At 40.4% G+C, this 20760-nt stretch overlaps 2 protein-coding genes across 2 annotated transcripts in view; both read left to right on the forward strand.

Annotated features, from left to right (window-relative positions):
- Positions 1 to 5530: 5530 nt before the first annotated feature.
- Positions 5531 to 7740, forward strand: LOC118322101 (claudin-19). Its single transcript, XM_035653685.1, has 4 exons — positions 5531 to 5890; positions 6325 to 6489; positions 6730 to 6808; positions 6918 to 7740. Exons 1-4 carry the CDS (start codon positions 5689 to 5691, stop codon positions 7081 to 7083), a joined length of 612 nt encoding a protein of 203 aa, XP_035509578.1. The 5' UTR covers positions 5531 to 5688; the 3' UTR covers positions 7084 to 7740.
- Positions 7741 to 11137: 3397 nt separating this feature from the next.
- The window catches only part of p3h2 (prolyl 3-hydroxylase 2), a gene marked incomplete in the record, with an annotated part of 54099 nt that continues 44476 nt past the window's right edge, over positions 11138 to 20760 (forward strand). The window contains 1 exon segment of the mRNA XM_035653141.1: positions 11138 to 11973. Within this exon segment, the coding sequence (XP_035509034.1) occupies positions 11557 to 11973 (417 nt within the window).

Genomic DNA, 20760 nt, shown 5'->3' on the forward strand with positions numbered 1-20760 from the left:
TTCTGAATTAATTGGAGCGTCTTGATAATAAAGAGTTGCAGTAATCCAGCCTAGACGTAACAAATGCATGGATTAGTTTTTTTGATACTTTTGACAATCTTAGTACCCAGTGAACTCCTCAAAAGAGCTCACTCAGTGTAATATAATCCATTGTAGTCCATCCATATCTAAACCAGAGTCATTCTCTTGATATTTGTGTACCCCCTTGTTACCTATCCTGCAATTTAGTCTGTCGATGCAGGGCTACTTGTTACCCAGTTCTGCTGTAAGAAGGAAGGTAACGATATATATCGCAAGACAGTTAGATTGTGATACAAATAGGTGAGATGAAAAATGAATTGTGACACTAAAGCTACTTCTGACTTTGTTTGTTTCGACATCACTCCTCCAAATTTGAAGACAAGAAGACATTTTTCTGTACTGTTTTTTTAAGTTCATATCACCCATAAATAAAGTTGTATAACTAGATTCAAGAACACCACAAACGCATCTCATTGCCACAGAAAAGTACTGAAAGCACACCTTATCTGAACACTCCCTGTTTGACGTTCCCTCCCATCCTCTCGCCGTCAGTCAGCATAATCCATATCCAAAGTCCTCCATCCTTCTATCAATCGACAAACCCTCTCTCATCCTCCATCCCTCAACACTCATCCATTCATCCCTCGACCCTTTTCCCATTCATCTGTCCTTCACCTTTATCCATTATATGCAATAAAGCATTTTCATTCCACATCCTCATTGGGCTAGTCTTTGTTAGTGAACTGAAAGTTGTAAATTGATGTGTAGAAAGTCCTTCCCTGATTCTGAGGAACCGGAACAGGTGTTTCTGTGTTAAGTGTGTTGTAGGTGAACTTTACTTCCGGTCAAGGCTGAGAAATCTCATTGTCTGTGTGATAGCAGGTTTGGTCACTTGTGATAAAACAACAGCTCATACAGATTTAAGACAATCACACATGAGAGCTATCCCGCAAAAATGGTGAAATATTTCAGAGCTCAGTGCATTTTAAAAATCCTATAAGATTTTGTGGGACATTTGCAGTTTTTACAATCAGCACCACACAGCTTTAATAGAAAACAATTTAGAGTTTATAACTGATCTCAAAGGACTTAAGTTTCCTGAGAAAAACAACCTGCACTGTGCCTTTTTAAACACCACATTTCAAATTTTATATCCATATAAACACCCAGACATTTATTTGCAAGAGGAAATAATCTCAGCCTGCTGATTTTTGATAAAGACTAGAATAACTGCCTCTTTCTTAGTTTGAAAGGTCAATTTGGGGAATGTCTTTGTGTGTGAGATATGGTTTTGTTATTTTCCCTCAGTGACCTAAAGTACATTTTTCCAGATTTAAAGGTTATAATGTGTCCCCATTTTATCCATTTGCATTGGCTTAAGTTTGTTCTCTCTTCATTTGGGGAGTCATGTGTAGGCCAAAGTAATTCCTCTGTGTAACGAGCCTACAGCTAGCAGCTCTGTAAAGCTCAGCTTTGAGCTAAATGCTAACATTTTCTAACATGCTGATACTTAGCAAGAACAATGTTTAAAATGATCACCATCTTAGTTTCGCCTGTTAGGGTGCAAACATATGCAAATTAACACTAAACACAAAGTTCAGCTGAGGCTTGACCAGATGACAGATACACTACATAAACTATTTAATGGCAATCAAATGAATCACCAAAGTCATTAAGACCTATATGTACGAACTGACCACTTGTTGAATTCCAAACATAAGTGGAGGCAGCATATCACCAGAAAGTTGGGGTGTCAGTTCCTATTGTAAGAAAAGGATGCACTATCCCTCCATAGGTCTTTCTAACTTGGCAAACATATCAACACTGTCAGTATACAATTAGATACCTTACCTATTAGCTAGCTTAGGAAAGCAATGCCAATGTTAACTCTGGTTATACTTCTATTTTTTTATCCCTTTTCTTTGCTGCTGAATATGGTTTCATCCTCTCATGCATGGCAGACTAGATGCTACATCACCTCTTGAGGTACTAATGTCGTATTATGACATTAGGCCAGGGCTAACTTGTTACTAAGCTAATTGCAGTGTAAATATCTCTGCAGCACAATACATAGACGTCTTTATACAAATTATTTTTTGAATGTTTCAAACAGAAAATACACATAGTAGGTCCTTTAAGAGTTGTTGAGATATTTCAAGTGTTGGATCGACCAATATTTCCTATCCTAATCCTAATCTACAGTTTAAGTCTTTTTTCCCAACTTTATACCAGTTAATATGGTCTGGATTTGGTGTCTCTACCAAAAACTAGTTTTGGGGCACAGAGGTACGAATTTGTTTAGATTTTATAAATTTTAGATTTGTATCGTACCACTAATATGTTCCCTGAATTGGTTAAGCATCATCCACGGTTTCTAAAGTATAAGTAGTCTTTACGTACAACATTTTACTGTTATAAACACTCACAGTCAGATTTGCTATTAGAAGTGGATTGTGACTTGTATTGTCCTTGGTGTGTATATGGGTGTCACATTGGATTCATGCAGGCAGATAGACTGTCTATAGGGAGTGGGTGTATCTGCTGATCAGGCATCAGAATCATAGTCACACCGGTCCATTGTCTGAGCAGAAACCGACATTGACCCCTCCCCTGTTTTGAATCACACCAAGAAAAGTGTCATAGTTAATGTTGAGGAGTAACTTGTATGTCCACATGCACTCTGTGACCTCTTCCCCTTTTGATGACACAGAGTTTCTTTTCTGAGAGTGATGGGAAACAGCTTTTTTTGGCAGCTAAAAGAGAAGTGAAAAGGTCTAATTTAATTTTGGTTGCAAATTTCCAAACATAATGCCCACAACATGATAGCCCAAGATGATTCACAGTGTCTATCATGATGACTGTATTATTATCTTAGCATCAAACTTTGTTCAGACTTTGATTTGTCCAGCTTCCCCAGTGATCCTTGACGTGTTCTCATGAAGCTGGTTATCCACTGGTCCAGTCCACCAGGAAACTTCACTCAAGAGCATGGTTGCATGAATGAGGAAGCTTGAAGACAAGAATCTGAAATTTTTAAAACAGTTTTGACAACAGGTTCAGTGTCATTATTATTATTATTATTATTATTATTATTATTAGTATTATTATTAGTATTATGGATTATGTTACCAGTAGGACATTAGCCTCAGACGGCTAGGTTAACTTTCGCAGAAAAACTAAATCAACAATCAAAAAGGGCTATTAAAAAAAAAGAGTAGATAATGCTGCAACAAGGAGTTGGGGAGAAGATGTCTGGTCTGTCAATATTTGCCTGATCTGACAAAATGGTGGATGTAACTAACAATGTCAGTTAAACTGCTATGGAACTCTGCCAGTAGTGGTAACTATGGCGACCGAACGTTCAGCTGAGACCAACGGCTCTATGAAAACATACCACATAGATACATTTACTTCACTTTCTTACCTTCATGAACACCTGTTACACATGTTGAACTGCACACATAGAGATAATTGTTACCATCAAAATTCAGTTTAATTAAAATCAGTTGAAAGGGGCTTTACTGGCATTGGCAAACAGACGTTTACATTGCCAAAGCAAGTGTGAAATAGTGAAGTGAATAATACTGTTCTCACAAACTCCTCATAGGATGTTACTCATTACACAGATGGGGAGGTTATTGGTGTCACTTATGAAGGACAGCTGATGATGATATGGTAATGTGGGAGGACAGATTGCTGGAATTAGAGATTACATATCTTTTCTCTCTGAAGTTCACCTAAGCATAGGCCACATGTCTTGGGTTTGTTGTTTTTTACACTTGATGGATGTTTTTTTGTTAAACAAGAAGCAAAAGGATTAGGGAATCACAGGGAAGTTATATACATTTCCTGATATTGTCACTAAAAATCTGGTTCTGCCCGCAGCCTGCAAACCTACAACAGGAATTCCTTGAAAATAAAGTTTGACCCGGGCAGATCTTTAATAATAATAAACAATGGGAGCGAAAAACTAAGTGCTTGTAAGGGAGGGATACAAAACGACTTGCTTTAGGCAAATTCAGAAGGGAGCTGTGACTTTAATTGCCGCAAAATGTTTTGATGGAGGTTTATTTCAGGAAAGGGTGGACACTGATCCAATCTAACACACAAATGCACAGTGTTTACAGACTGGCATCCCCTTCACCAAATATGGTCAAATAATTTGGTAATTGTCTGGGTAAAATGAAGACTGTTGGTTCACATAAACACAAGCTTACTTCTGTTAATTGCTTAGGAAAGGAATGACAATGGAGCATGCAAACCTTCGCTTGTTTGGGTGAAATACCTCTCTTTACAGATGTTTTCATCCTTTGCTCCCCACGTGCATCAATGAGCCTTGGCTGCCTATGACCCTTGTCTCCGGTGCACCTCTGTTCCTTCCTTGGACCACTTTTGATAAGTGCTGACCTCTGCAGAGCTGCAGTTTTAGATATGCTTTTCCCTAGTTGTCTAGCCATCACAATGTGGCCCTTGTCCAAGTCGCTCAAATCCTCACGCTGCCCATCTTTCCTGCTTCTAACACATCAACATTGAGGACAAAATGTCCACTTGCTGCATAATATATCCCACCCACTGACAGGCGCCATGATAACGAGATAATCAGTGTTATTCACGTCACCAGTCAGTGTTTATAATGTTATAGCTCATTGGTATATGCATAGCACATTGTTTATAAGTAAGTTGAAGAGTCAATTAAACATTTGATACTGTTTCATATCAAACCTGTAGATTAAAGTGGATCAAATGATTAATTTAGCATGTTTTTCTGTGGAGCTGCTCTGAAACTGAACTCATATTGATTACACATTGTAAAGTGCAGTATATGTAATCTGCAGTAAATGCACTATAAAATGCAAATTAACTCTTTCTGATTTTGTTGGAGAACCGTGAAGGTCCCTGGAGCTGCACTGGAATCATTCAGAATAATAACATGCCCACAATAACAAAACGGGTTCCTCTTATACAAATTTACATGCTCCAGGTGTGCTTGTGTGCAGTGTCATTTTCCTTAATTTAATTATATTTGCACACTAACCATGCAATCTGTGCTTACTCATGTTAATTGTGAGAATTAACATGACATTGCATTTCAAGTGTTGCTTATAATTCGCTGCAGCGAGTCTAACAAAAAGTTACACTGTCTCTTATGGGAAACTTTAAAATAATCAGCTAGTAATTTTGTACGTAATTCTTTCTTTTTTCCTGATGTTTTGAGTTATTTCAATGTTCATTTTTATTGTTGATGATCTTATATTTGTTGCATGTATAAAATAAATTAAATTACATGACACTTTAAGGAGAGAAGCGCAATATACTAATATTACAACCTCTCTGATGTTACATCAGATATTTTTTCTTACCGCAATCCATGACACGGTCCTGAGGTTGACTTTCTGAGGAAAAATGTCCTCCCGTCATCCGCTGCAGGTGGAGTAGAGACTTCACGTGCGTCACGCGCCTCGGACCTTAAATAGAGGCTGCAGCGGAGCGCGCGCATAACGGTCCGAGGAGCAGTGCGGAGAAACTTACCGGGAGGTCGTTTTACATCAGCCACTATTTAACGACTTCTCATTGAGTTTCTAACTTTTTTTCCTCCTGGTCACTTTTCCAACCGAGTTCCCGGGTTTTTACTTGAATTCACTGAACTCTGCTCTTATCTCGACCAATATGGCCAGCTCGGGACTGCAGCTGCTCGGTTTCCTCCTCTCACTGGTGGGTCTCGCTGCCACTGTGGCCGCTACTTTCATGGTTGAATGGAAGAAGCAGACCCAGGGAAAGACGCACCGCATCTTCGACGGCTTGTGGATGAGCTGCAGTGGCTACGAGAGAACAACCTGTGAACTTTACCAGTCCCTGCTCAAGCTGCCAGGTAGGTTTTTTTTTTATCGCATCTGCATCTCCTCTAAAAACCAGACACTGCTTGTTGAGATACCTTCCACTGACAAGTTACTATAATTAACCAGAAGTGTCTTTGTTGTATAAGCTTCTTGGACTGACCTCATCAGGCTTCATGGCATAATCTTATTCATATACGGCCATATTATGGTTTTTTATTCTTCTATAATCTAGTTACTGCCAATTCTTTAGTTTATTTTGTAGAATTTTAATTTGTATTTCAGCTTTATTTTGGGAAAGGTTAAGCCTACAGGGTAAAACAGAAAAAGACTATTACTATTACTACAGTTTAAATACATTTAGTTACAGAAATAAGTAAATAAACTGTAAGATGCAAGCAAGGATCATGTCCAACAATCCGAGGTTCACGGTGTATATGTACCAACATTCCCACTTCTGCTCCTCTAGATGAGGTCCAGGCCACCAGGGCGGTGATGCTGCTCAGCATCTTCCTCTCCACTGTGGCGCTGATGATCTCCACAGTGGGAATGAAGTGCACCCACTTCATGGACAGCAAGCCGGAGAGCAAATCCACAACAGCTATGATCGGAGGAATCATGTTCATGGTTTCAGGTGTGTTCAGTGGCACCCAGAATGGATAATATGTCAAATATACTGTGCCAATATTATCATTTTTAAACACGTTTGTTTTGATGTAACCTTTATTTAACTAGGAAACCCTCTTTTTAAAATCTCTTAACAATAACAATGAGTTACGGAGAGGCAACACAATAAATATATCACAGCAAAACCACACCAGACACCAGAGTTGAAATGAACACGACGGTGATGAATTATATGCTGTGTTTTCAGGTTTATTGACCATCATCATAACCTCCTGGTATGTCAAAATGATTGTTGACACCTCCCATAATGCCCATCATCTGGACAAGTATGAAAACACACACACACACACGCACACATACACACACATTTTAATTATGTAAACAGCTGATTCTGTATATACATGTGCATTTAAATGTATCTGTGTTTCTTTGCAGCTTTGAGTTTGGTAAGGCGGTGTTTGTCAGCTGGGTTGGTGGCCTCCTCACTATGGCGGGTGGTTCTTTCCTGAGCTGTCGGAGATGCTCACGGTCCGAGTCGAACGAGTCCATTAGCGGAAACCACCTGTTCCCCACCACCAACCAAAAGTCCAACTACGTCTAATGGAGGAAAGCTGGGGGGCCCAGGAGAGGCCTTGATACAGGCAAACTGAAGCAGGCTGTTGTTTCTAGGATGAGGAAATGTCCCACTGCCGGATTATAAATACAACCTACTGAACATAAAGACAATAACCAGGATCGGGATTACACACCAGATCAGACTGTGTGTAATGATTTTGAGCCCCATTTTTCAGTATTGATCTTTTCTGTACTTACTGTATGTATGTTTGTTACTCGGTTGCCATCGGTCACTGCAGCAATTTCTGCTGCTGTCATCTGTTTGTCTGTTTTCCAATCCGAGAAATATAAATACGGACTCCATTTTTAAATCACTTCAGTTTACACACTATGACTTTTCTCAGCCTGTTTGTATATGAAATCATAAATGTACTCTTCACAGGTAGCAATGAAGAACTTTAGGTTATGTAAGAATAGTTTACAGTGTAGAAATAAAGTTTTGACTCTAGCAAGATTACTTTACGCTGTAATATCCCTTTACCTCCTCAGTTTCACACTGGTGTTAATGTAGATTTGTTTGTGTGTTGTTAATTATATGTAAGTACAAGTATATTTTCTTGGTGTATTTTTACGTAATTTTGTTATTTGTATTGTTTTGTGGCAGTGTGACAGATGTATGTACGGTTTGAAAATAAAAATAAATAACAAATAACAAATTTGTTTCCTTGACATTACAGTATAAAGCCTATTGTATAATGTATAGTGTATAATTTAAGAAATCCCTGCTGACATGCTAAATTCTTATCACTCCAATTTATATAATTAGGGTATGATTACCAGCTAATTTAAATCAAAAACAAAAAAGTAAGGTTTTATGTTCTAAATGTGTGAATAACTTAAATTAATTTAATTAAATTCTACATTAACCCACATTAAATTTGACTTGGTTCCATTTAAATCGTAAAGATCCCAGAAGGATTTTGCTGTTTACTCCAACAAAGCAGATCCTGTAGCCTTAAACAGGCCAACGGTGCTCCAGTAATTAGGTTTTTCCTTCCACTGAAACAGTTTCCTTCCTTTCATATCTACTGTACCGTCGTCTCACTCACTAAATACTGTAGAGCTCAGAGTCAGTTTGAGGAAATCTGCCATAGAGAAGAAACAGGAACATTACATCACATACACTCTGAAAAACACGGTGTCTTAAACCCTTTTTGGGTACGCACCAGTTCCTAGAATCAGATTTTATGATTGTTTGGTACTTTTCACATTTTGTTAAGAAGGATACAAAAGGCAGAAGGCAACTACAGCAAGCATTAATCAGTAAAAAATGTAAAACTCGACTACCAAAATCTGTTTGAACAGATTACAAAGTTCGCTCCAATCTCACCATTAAACTGAGTCAAAGTGTGTGTGGAGCAATTAACATCCCTTTTTGACAAACTTACTTGATCCTTTAAAGATACAAAACGCAGAAGAATTTGATATGCAGATAAGCAATGTTGTGTTTTTCTGTACACCACAGTAGCTACACAAAAACACCTTCAATCAGACTCAAACGGTTGATCTCATTCTTTGGTGAACACAACAAATAACAGGAGGCTGCGTTGTCATTCTCAGCGGATGTAAACGAATGTTAGTGTTTCTCATGGGACTGACATGCTGCTGCCCACGCTCTGACGCCAGCCAACCCTTCCTTAACTCTCAAAGAAGAAGTGAAAGTAAAATGTCGAGCTGCATGATGAATGTTATCATGCAACGAGTTGATATTTAAAAAACTTTGAGCTTCTTTTAAATGTAGCTTTTTTTTGTTCTTGATTTTGATTTGTTCTCCGATTCATATTTTATAAAATTGTTTGGATACTTTATTTGTCCCAGTAAAGAAATTCATCTTTTTCACTCAGATTAGTAGTTTTAGTGTGGGCCAAACACAGAAACCTCACCGGTTAGAGGTTAGGTGCCTTGCTTACAGGTACCTCGGCAGTGCCCTGGGGGTGAACTGTTAGTCTCCAGCTACCAGTCCACCTCCATATTGACTGGTTTGGTTTGAACCAGCCAGCCTCCGGTCCCCAAGCCAAGTCCCTATTGACTGAGCTACTGCTGCCCGTAACTCATGTGTTATCACGCTGTATCTGTTCCTTCGAGAGCATTATACTTCTTGTATTTGTCTGGAGTTATTACAGTCTTATTTATAGTTCAAAGTATTTCTGTCTGACTCTCTCTGTCCAAAATACATTCACTGACATGGAAGGTGGAGGAAAGAATAAGCACTTACAAGTTAAACTGGTTTTTATAATGCATCACTGATTGCAACACAGTTAGACAGTGTAAGTGATAGACCTACATCTTTATTTACAATATTATTTACATACAGATCATTCTGGCCCATATAGGCTATAAAATAAATTATAGTAACACCTGTAATACAATCTCTGTTATTTTGTCAATTTCTTGTAGGTGTTTAGGACTTTGTAGCTGTATAAACACATAGAACAATTCATACTGAGGTCTCTTATGCTTTAGTTTGTTTTATTTGTATCCATTATACCCTGCACCTTCCCACTGAATCATACCTGGTTGAGGACAAATACAGGGTAACTTAAAAAAAACATTGTCCTATAATTCCTCTACAGTCAGTGTGCTTTGCTACCAAAATACATTCATACTTTAGAACATTTAGTACATTTCTGTACATTCATGTTATCTATTCTTACAGTAAAGAGATTGACACATTTGTGATTGTGGCACATCCTCCCACACACTCACTTACTCACTAAGTTTATTTTTAAAACAGCACAAACTGGAATTTAGATCTTACAGGTAAAGCTTTCGTATAATGTTTAGGAAGTGTATTTTAATGGTTTACAGTGTACGTATATGTTTCTAAAAATGTAATCTAATCTGTAAATAAAAATACTGTATGTACTGCCCTCTAGTGGTGTATCTCAAACGTAGTAGCTTTTCCATTTGGTTTTTCCATTTGGTTTTCAGATAAGTTTTTCCTTAAAATAAAAATGAAGACTAAAACAAAAACCTTATTTCCACATAACATCTGTCTACATTCACAGTTAAATCAGAAGCTTGAGTACAGCATGCAGTGTATGTAAGGTTGTGATGGCCCTGGTGTCATCTGGGAGTTTGTATCTGTGTCTCTCCCCTGCATGTGACTGACTGCAGTCAGTGCACCTGGGTCCAGTGTCCTGAACTTCCTTTAGCCCCAGCTGTACTCCTCCACCATCTCTCTGCTCTCTCGTCTTTTGTGGTTTATTGGCACTAGTTGGTCTAATTTGGTTAATTTGTGAAATAAAGTTCCCATATTTAAATATTTGCCATGGTGTGTCTCCCTTCTTGTTAAGACTTCCTGAGTGTTCTTGACAAAGTGCATTAGGTATTGTTTATTCATTCAATATGAACACGTCTGTTTTTGACTTGAATGAAGAGCTGAGATTGGTTTTAAAACAGTGAAACTGCTTTTAACTGAAATTCCTCCAGAGGGAGACAGTCTCCTGTAAGTGGATGATGTCTGACTGTCCTGAGACATTGAAACTTCTAGAAGACAAGACAGCAGGTATTTGTACATGCGTATCTCACCAGAATAGATTGTGGGAGAAAAGCCTGCAATTTGCAAACGTAATCATCTAATGTGTATTAGGCGACTCAAATATTCAAAACGTTCCACTTATTTGAAATGTATGTGTTTATTTAACAGGGTTAGTGCCCATTCATAAACAAGAGCCTTATCCAAGAGGTTGAAGAAGTTACAAAGTCACCCTAATAATGAATATAAGATTAATATTAGTATATTAATAATATTATTGACTTATTATCTTAGTCTTAGTCTTATTATCTCTTTGAAAAGATTTTACTTAACTATTGTGATATAGTGATAATTTAAAGCTTGTTTAATCAAATGTGTTTTAAAAAGTGAGTTTAATTTAATGTATTGTTGCCGGTTCAATAAAGAGAAATCTCTCTTTTATTTTGCTATTTGGTGCCGTTTTCTTTAAAGAGGGAAGTTCCTTTTTCAGGCATGTGTGTAGTCACATTAAGAACCCCACAACTTTTTCCTTTTTTTCTCCACAGTTTCTTGAGATCTGCCGAGGAACCTTTCAAGATTTAACATTTGTCTCAAGGAACCACACTTTAATTTGTTGAAAAAGAAAAGCTGTCGGTCCAATCCAAGTGTTCAAACTTGTTGAAATACAGAGTTTATGGCTACCCACGGGGCTCCCTGAAGGACCCCTGTGGGAGCCTGTAAGGAGCGCGCACTGTGATTGTTTTCTGCCCATTCATTTCTTGGAGGGGAGGAGTTAACGCTGCCGGAGCTGGGGTCATAACAAAATGTGTGTCCCCGACTAAAGCAACATTATTTCCGCCCTGGTCCGGTGTCCTGAATATCTCTGCGAGGAGCTTTTTTAAATGGACTCTACAACGAGACTGAGCTGATAGTTGTTGTGACCGACCACCGCTCCGTGTGCGCTCCGCCTGTCGCTCCTCACCGTCGGAACCGAAGCAGAGGATGGATGGAAACTTCTCACCAGTTCCTATCTTATCAATAGTCCTGTTAACCGTGGCGTTGTCACCCTCTACAGCCTTTCTGGAGCCTTACGACCTGTTATATGACAATGCGGTGCAGGCTTTTTACAACAACGACTACAGCGATGTGGTGCGCTTCATGGAGGGAGCGCTCAGCAGCTACACAGAGGTCCGGCGCACCAGGGTCCGGTGCCGGCTCGGGTGCCAGGACCAGCATCCGTTTGATGCAAGCTTCTCAGACCTGGTTTTCTTCGACGTTGTCCTCAAGAGAGCAGCGTGTATGAACAAATGCATCGAGGAGATACTCGGCTCGCAGTCGGTGCATAAAGTCAGCGAGGATGTAGTGCAGGACTTCCACCGGAGGATCCCCTACAACTATCTCCAGCTTGCTTACCAGAAGGTAGGGGGAGGGAGAGGTGGATGGGGGGAGGGAGAGGTGGAGGTGGAGGGGAGGGGAGGAGGGGGGGATCTGCTTCACATTACCTGCCACAGTCTTCATCAGCTGTTGCTGCTGCCCAGCAACGTGATGCAGAGGGATGAGAGTGATCGGTGGTAGGCTGACTCCACCGCAGAAATAGAGCTATTGTAGGCCCCAATATTGATATTTGAGAAAAAAAAAAATCAATAATAAACAAACAGTTATATTATCAAAGTTTAGAGGAGTAGTTAAACATGTAACTGGTATTACATTTTATTTAACGAACACATCAAAAAATATACAGAACAATATTTAAAATGTAGGCAAAATAAGTTTATAGTTAATATTAAAAAAAAACATGACCACATGGATGTACTACCTGCAATATAGGCCGATACTGATGTGAGATAAGCCAGTACTGACCAATAATATTGGCCTGCTGATAATATCAGCTAGAAGGCTGACAAGCTTTTTAAAAAGTTCATATCAGGGAGCCATGAAGTTTTCTAGTCCTGACAGCAGAAGTATGCAGCTGTGTGATGTAACATGCACTTCATGTGTGTGTGTCCATCCCTCACATATCAAAGACTACTATGTTGTTGATGTTAGATTTACTTACAGGTAGATCAAGGCTCAGCAGCCCAGATCAGAGCAGGTTGTCTCTGCAGATGTCTGTGCACTTGCTTCACTGCTTTGTTTACAACCGTGCTTTGTTTTTTTTTATGGCTCCTCTGTTATTTTTGTACAAATGTATGTGGCAACTCCAACTTTTTCTTTCTCTTTCCTGCTTAATCCCACAATGACACGTGAGAGTGTAACCCAAGATCTCAAGAGTGAGTTAATAGATTCACTTTGCATTACAACCATCTGTAGGCATTAGTAATCTTTCTTATTCTCTCTACATTCATACAAATTTCCCAAACAGCATTTCCCATGAGGTACATCTTTTGGATGGAACAATGTTGAATGCTAGGCGTGGGAACAATCCAAGAGGCAGATGAAACAGGAGAGCTGGGAACAAAGTGCTTATTCAGACTCTGTGACTCTGTGCTGTATTTGTCCCCCAGGAGCAAATAAGTTTGATGAGTCTGTCGTATTCTAAGAATAATTTCCCCATCAATTTTGTTATGTGTAGTAACACAAACATATGAAGGGCTCTCATTTGATGGATATTTTTATCCAAAGCTGCTTATTTGGAAAGAGTTGGAACCCCCCCCCCCCCTTGTTGTGCATTGATCTATTCAACAGTGTTACTGCGGGGTTTTGTTTGCATGTTTTATGTGGTAGAAGAGCTGTCACACGAACATCCCGGATGTCTCCCAACCTCCTTTTATGCTGTGTTATTGTGGACTTCTAGCAGATGTAAAGAGTGGAACTTGAGCTTTACAAACACTTCATGTAACACACAGGCATACAATAAGATGTGTGATTACAACAGTGATACAATGACTCCTGGAGGGAAGTTGTCTGTCTGCATCTGTCCCTCAACATCACACTCAGGGTCAACTTGAGGACACTTCATAGGGGTGGATACTTACAGCTTCAATGGCTTGAAGTGTAACTATTGTACATGTTAGTATTCACAAAGACTGGTCTCAGGGTGTGATTAAATCTTATTCAACTTTTTACCTTCATGCGAGTGACATTTTAACCTAGTTGGAAATGGGGAAGCTGGCACCATCTCCTCACATGAACCTGAGACCCAGTCGATTTCCACTGCCGCTCGCCGCTGCAGACCAGCTCAACAAATGCCAGGGTGATGACACACAGCTTCCACTGCTCAGAAGTGGTAGGAAGTTAATCGGCCCCATCACTGTCTGCGGGCAAATGGGCTCCTCCATTTTATTCTGAATCAGCAGAGAAAGAGCTGAGGTGATCCTCTCATAAAAAGCGCACACTTTTGTCTAGACATGAGCAATGACACAGCTTTATACACAGATCCTCGCCCAGCTGTAAAAATATTATTAATCTTTTGTGAAAAGAATTACAATTTCTCTAACATCTGTTTGGAGAAAAAAGTGGAACATCGTGTTTTTTTCTCTCTCACAACAAAGTAGAAACTAAAGCTCTCGTGAATGTTTTAGCAAATCTTTATTTTGCCCCCTCCCTCCTCCTCTCCTCTCCTCCTCTCCTTTTTGCCCCCTCCTCCTCCTCCCGTGTTGCTCTGTGTCTCCTATGTGTTGACGTCTTTATGAACTGAGTACATGGCAGCACATCAAGGCTGAGAGCTCTGATCTTACCACAGGTAAGGAGAGGCAGAGCTGGAGCGTTCCCATTGGCCGGGCCGATCCGAGCACATCAGACCAGTCAGTGTGCACATTAGTATCCTCTGTGTGTATATGCAGGCACCCTCACATGTGTGTTAGTATGGAGGTACTTGGTGGTGTTTGTGAAAATAAATAACATTCCTGCAGTATTTAACATTCCAGCGTCACACACCCTCCTCCTGACAGCCTCTGGCATAATGCTGCCATTGGGCCTGTTAGAGGAGGCTCCACAGTCACCAACTGTTCTCCTCACTCAGGCTGCTGCGTATGTCCCCAGCTCGCCCATCGTTTAGCCTGGCAAATATTTTATTTTCCTGTTGTGGTCTGTTTGCTTTTCTAAAAAAAGGAGAGACACGCCACCTTCTGCAGGTATTAAAGGGAGACTTCTGTAGCAGCCACGGGGGTTGGACCCTGATGGCCTCCAGTGATCCCTGCCACTGGCCACACCTCTCGCTATACAGTCGGCATCAAAGGCCCTGAACTGCCTTCAGGGGGCAAGAAGAGATTGTATTTCCAGCCACTTTATCCTTAATCTAATCGGTCTCGCAGTGCTGCTAGTCCAAGAAGTGATTGTGACATAGGGCTCATTATTCTTGGTTTTATTTTTCAGTTGTATTGAATTTATCAATGTTTATTATGGTTATGAAACAATGAGTGAAAACCAGATCAAAATCATAATACAAATATCCAGGTACATATTTGTTATTAAAAATACTAGATTTGCATTGCATTGCAATCTTTTTTTCTTTTCACTTTCTATAGTATTTCCCATTGCAAGAGGACCTTTTAGGTGCATGGGGACTTTAAATCCTAGTGAAAATCTGTGGAAATAGCTTTTGGTCTCTTCTGAAAATAAGACTGACCTAACCCCTAACCCCATGTTTCAATAAGGTAAATATAAAGGTTAAAAAATAAAGTTTTAATAAGAAAGGCAATGCGAAGGCATAAGCTCTTCAGCCCCCCTGACCCACTTTTCAAACTCCTGCTGTGCAGCTAAGTGAAGTTTCCAATGATACCTAATATGTATGCATATATTTTGGGTGTTTGGATTTGACTTTATGATACAGCCAAAAACAAAATTGCCTAGGCTTGAATATTTTACACATTGTATAGTTCAAATGAAGAGCTGGGACATGTTGCAAAATGTATACAAACATTCATCGTGGAATACGATCATTTTACAACCTTTCCTTAATGGGAAATTGAATGAAACTGGGTGTTTGTACTCCTCAAAGTACTGACAAGGCTACATACAACTTTTATATTTTGTAATCTGGTTAAACATTCTGCACAGATACTTAGTCATCATTAATCCCAATGGAGACATTTTACCTCTACATATGAGCCATCCAAATATTTAGGAACCTGAATGCAGTGCCCAGGGACAGCTAGACACACTCTTGTCACGTGTGTGTATTTGCTCTCATCCTACAACTTGTATAACTAGATCATTATGGGGTTTGTTTGACAACTCACTTTTCAAAGCTGTCAACAAATATATCCATTTGATAATGATTCTCTATGTCCAAGATAAGTTTGGGGAGGCAATTGCTAGTAATTAAGTTTGCTAATGCTCCATAATGATCCTTGAGACGTGCTCATCCTGTGCGTCCAGTTTACCCTCAATTCTTGTCTTGTCTTGAGGTCAGACATTGTAAATGTTGCGTTGATGTTGAGAAACAAAGATTCACAAATTCGCCCAAAAATGTTGAGATTTGGCAGCAATTGCAAAATTATGTTACCTGACTATGATTTGACACAGACAAGGCATTTCCTCTAACTGCACTGACATAATAGAGAAAGAGACATCTCTATCAATCAGTTGATTAAGTTAATTTGTCTTGGGAATTGAGGCATAACTCAATAATCATCCCGTCGTCATTTTGTTTTGAGAACTTCCCCATGTCTCCCAGCACGATGTCAAAAGGTGACAGTAGGTCAGAACGGTCTCTGAAGCCTGCTGATGTTGTGAGCCTTCTCTGGAATTTTCTCTTTAAAGTCTGATGCATTCATGTTTCCACTGTGAACACGATGGATTGATTACAACACAGCAGGCAGCTCGTGGCTCAAGTACCGTCCTTCTTAGATTGCCTTGGTTATGATTAAGGCTTAAAAGTGCGTATGTGTGAAGGGCTGGTGATGTTCAATACATCTTCAGTTTATTGAAATAAATTGACAGAGTTAGGCTTCAGCCTGTGGTGATATAGCTTTCCAGCTCCCACTCCAGCTTGAACCCCAGCGAGGAATGTTGGAAGTACTGAACATTTGAGTGGAAACTGACCAGATTTTGTACAGACAGAGCTCTTAGCTGTGAGTGTTTGTGCAGTAGATGGGAATCGCAGATGATGTTATTGTCATCTGCAGCTGGTAATAAGGGGGATGGAAGTGTTTAGACAAAAGGAGAGTGAGCTCTGTCTTTGGACTGGTTAAAGCAAGCTGTAACGCTGCCATTTGCTCAGAAGCAAGCAGGTTTGGTCGCCGCCAAGTCAGATTTATGTGGCTGATGTATCTGCAGGGTCGTTCTGCAATTATCCTACTTGCAAAGTGACTAGGAGCCTGGGAGGGGGACACGGGAGTAGATGACCATAGAAATCGGCCCTTTGGCCCATTCTTCACTGGTTGGTTCGTCCATTTGGAGTTTGTTATATAAGTTGCTTAAAGGGGCATGAATCGATAATAGACTCTTGCAAGTTTTAGCATCTTCAAGTTAATCACCTTCTCTTTTGCACACACCTGCAGTGCCACCATGGTGCTCTCCTGGCTCCCCTAACCTAGTAGCGTTCAGTGCTGTGCTTTGCCCAGACAGCCAGACATTGTGGCACTTGGCTGTGCCAAAGGCCTTCTGCATGACTGGATTTGAGCGGATAACGGACCACAGGAATGCGGGGGCACGCTGTGGCGTAACACACCAATATTGTTCTCGCCCTGATTAACAATTAAACGGCTGCAGGAGAGGAGGAGGTGGGAGGCTGCTTAAGGATCACCGTTGAAAACACTGCAGTGGTTTGTGGGCTGGGATGAGACAGCAGCAGGTTGTGGCAGGGACTCGGATTTGGCTCAGGGGGGACTTTTGTCAGGCACTGGCATTCATTAATGCCAGCACTGATGCCAAATCAAACTGCAGACCAGCCAGACGCATGAGCTGACGGCAATCAGGACATTTTCGATTCAAGTTCCAAACCTTCACTCTTGATTAATTGAGATATTTATCACTGTGACTTCATTTTGACCACAGTGTATTCTCAGTTTATGAAAGATCACAATACCCCTTGTCACGAAAGGGAGGATTTGGCACAAGAATCACTGTCTAGATCCAACCAGCTGGAGAACAGCATTATACGCGTATATGTGTGTATGTGGATTTCTGTTATCCAGTAACTGAAGGGTTGACAGCAAGGACAGTTGTTGCTACCTAGTTGTGTATGTGTGTGTGTGTGTGTGTGGGGGGGGGGGGGGGGTGATTATCAGTCTGACTAAAGACTCCCGGGTGTCTGAGGGGAGAAATCAGGGCTAGGATGGAAAAACCAGACTTTGCCAGGCATCTGTTCAGCTTCACAAGTGACTTGAACTATGTATTGGCTGCTGCAGTGGTGCAGGCAGAGGAACCACTTCTATCTGTCATGTTATCTTCTACGCTGCAGACAGAATGGTCTTTATTTCACAGTCAAGTACGACACCCACACAATACACACAAACTGAGTCGAAATGTATTTGCGTGAATGTTTCCTGTGTTTGACGAATGTCCTGATTTTCCGAGAAAAATACTTAAGTTGACTTTGGGCAGTTTTGAGGATGCCCTGCTTCAGAGAGAAACCTCTATAGACAACTTGCTATGAAGCCTGCAGTGGTTGCATCAAGTAGAAGGAACCTTTTATGGATTTATGGGCGATGCTGAAGAAAAAGAACATACATTGATCTCCTACTTATTCATACTGTAAACATAGCTGTTAAAATAAGGGAGATGGAAAGGACCAGTGTACACTGACTAGTGGTGTTATTCATTTTAATTTTACCTAAATGTTTGTCCACATGAAGCCAGTAGCCAGTTCAGCATCTATTCTGTCTTAGTGTGCTGTGACTAAACACATATTTGGCTTTGACAGAAGTGTTGGCACAGATTTAAGCCAACCTTTTACTCCACACAAAGAGTAAAATGTTCCTCAGGTTTTCTGAGATATCCTATATCCACCTCACAGCTTGTTCTGCACAACTGTGAGCTATAAATTGTGCTAACGTCTCGAGTTGCTTCTGTCCTCAGCAGATAATTTCTCACAGTGGAGAGCTTTGGGCTACGGGGTGAAAACCACAAAGAGGGGAGAGGGTACAGGAAGTCAAATCTGTTGTGGAAAACTCTGGAAAATGAAGTATTTTTAGATTCATTTTAAGTAATAGGAGGTTTATATTCTTCAATGTACAGTACATAGTATAGTTATATATATGTAATCTGTGCTGCCCAGTCATGTATTAAACTAAGAACTCCTCTGATAAATTTCATCAAGTCTTCTGTGGCAAAAAGGTTTGTGGTATTTGTTATGTGGCTGTTGCACTGTGGTCGCAGTACCAGGGAGCCTGTTCAGAGCCACAACAGGGTCACATGTCTGCCCTTTTTCCATTTGCCATGGTTTGGCATCTTATGGTAATATGCATTTCCACTGTGCCTTCACAGCAGGGGTAACTGATATTGTTTTGATATTATGGTTCTGCCTCATTCTCCTCCCTCAACTGAGTTGTGACATTGGCTGGATCAACATAAATCAGGGTCCTGAAAGCAGCATACAGGAAGATATCATGATAGAAGCAACAAGGAAAGAAATGGGGTTAGTCGTTTTGATTAATGGTAATTTATGGTCATCGTGGTTTAATCATTGATTGACTACAAAGACCTTTTTAAACTTAGAAGTGGGAACCCCTGACTTAGAATATATGAAGGTTTGCTTTGCTGGTAGGGATTCTAGCTCAATGTTTTTGGGTCTTAGGTTGTTGATTGGAAATTTAAATCATGGATCCTGTGCCAAATCCTCAGTATTCCTCAGAAGTGAGAATCATTCATATTTTGAGGGTGGTTTGTTTGCCTTTTTGACCCCACAGCTGTTTCCTGTAAAATTCCATTAGCAGTGTTGATTGTTTATCCAGGCCCACTCCGCTGTCGTCAGCCTGCAGGGCGATGGTCCCATGGTGACTCCGTAGTAAATGTGTACGTTATGTGGCACTGTTTATATGTGTACTGTGTGTTAGAAACTAAGATATGTAGTTGGATATCAGTATGTGTTTAACATCAAAAAAGGTCAGCAAGCTCGGGCCTGAGATGAGCTTCAGCCACGTCTTGCCTGTCTTGTATTATAAATATTCCAGTGCAGATGTCTTCATTTCACACCATGAAAAGACAACATTACAGCTCTCTGAATCCACCCTGCCCTTCACATCACCAAGTTAAGTTTGACAGCTGGCATAGAGAAGGGGACTATTTCCAATTTGCGCACGCCGCCTCCTGCTCCCTCTGACTGCCAAACAATAATTCATCTTAGCAGTGCATAACGCCAGGATTTCCAACTATTATCCCCTGCAGCTCTGTGACCTGCTTATCTTTGTCGTTAGATCTCAGCATCTACTCTCCCCGTGAGGTTAGTCCCTGCATGGATACAGGTAGTATTACACTGATTTAGAGGACAGGAGAGAGTAGTTTTCATGATCCTGTGTTGACCTGACCCCTGTCCAGCACCGACCTTGCAGCGTCTTCACATCTGGTTCAGATCTCTGTGAATTGCAGCTAATAACAGTGCTAAACAGCGTTAGGCACAAGGAGCCACAGACAGGCCTTTATCAAAGTAGTGTGACAGGAATGGGAGAAGGGGAGAGTGAAATGTGCACTAATAAGCTACTTTTTTTCCCTTCGGTTTCACCATTTACTGGCCCAAGCAATGAGGCAATGAGGTCATGGCTATCAACATACTGCTGTTGTGGATGGTTGAGCCGTCCATCAGTTGTATGAATCTAAACACAGTGGCCTTTATTATCCATGCTGCTTAAACTAAAATGAGACAATTATTTAGAGAAAAATAATTCATCTGTTTCTAAAATAAATCCCTCAAGAAAGCTGAAAGTAGGTATGGACGCCCAACATGCTCATGGTTTATATCTCATGGGTTCCACAGATGATGATTGAACAGGACGTAAAATGCAGAGTGTGTATGTGTTCCCTCATAAGCGTCCTGAGCCAAATGACCTTAAACAACCGTTGCTATAAATGTTGGACTTTCCCCGAGCAGCAGGAGTATATCATCTGCGAAAGGTTAAAGTGGTGTCAGTTCCACATCATCTCTCGCTGGCTCCTACAGCCGCTTTAAAGATTAGCTGAGCTGATTAATAGGACAAAAAAGTGAGACAGAAGGAGTTACTCAGGATGGAAAATCCTTGAAGTTTCTGGCTTGAAAAATAAAAGAGTTCAAAACAAATTAATCTTCTTAGAGTGAGTACCTATCTGCTCAAAGCAGGGCTGCAACAA

The sequence above is a fragment of the Morone saxatilis genome, unplaced genomic scaffold, assembly GCF_004916995.1.
Source record: "Morone saxatilis isolate NCDOM2014 unplaced genomic scaffold, NCSU_SB_2.0 Contig12, whole genome shotgun sequence".
NCBI lineage: Eukaryota > Metazoa > Chordata > Actinopteri > Moronidae > Morone > Morone saxatilis.

Excerpts from the sequence above, each read along its gene's own strand:
- LOC118322101 (XM_035653685.1), top strand. The coding sequence starts at position 5,689 with ATGGCCAGCTCGGGACTGCAGCTGCTCGGTTTCCTCCTCTCACTGGTG. Across the intron at positions 5,891-6,324 it reads GTCCCTGCTCAAGCTGCCAG|ATGAGGTCCAGGCCACCAGG; the intron begins GTAGGTTTTTTT and ends CTGCTCCTCTAG. Across the intron at positions 6,809-6,917 it reads AATGCCCATCATCTGGACAA|CTTTGAGTTTGGTAAGGCGG; the intron begins GTATGAAAACAC and ends GTTTCTTTGCAG.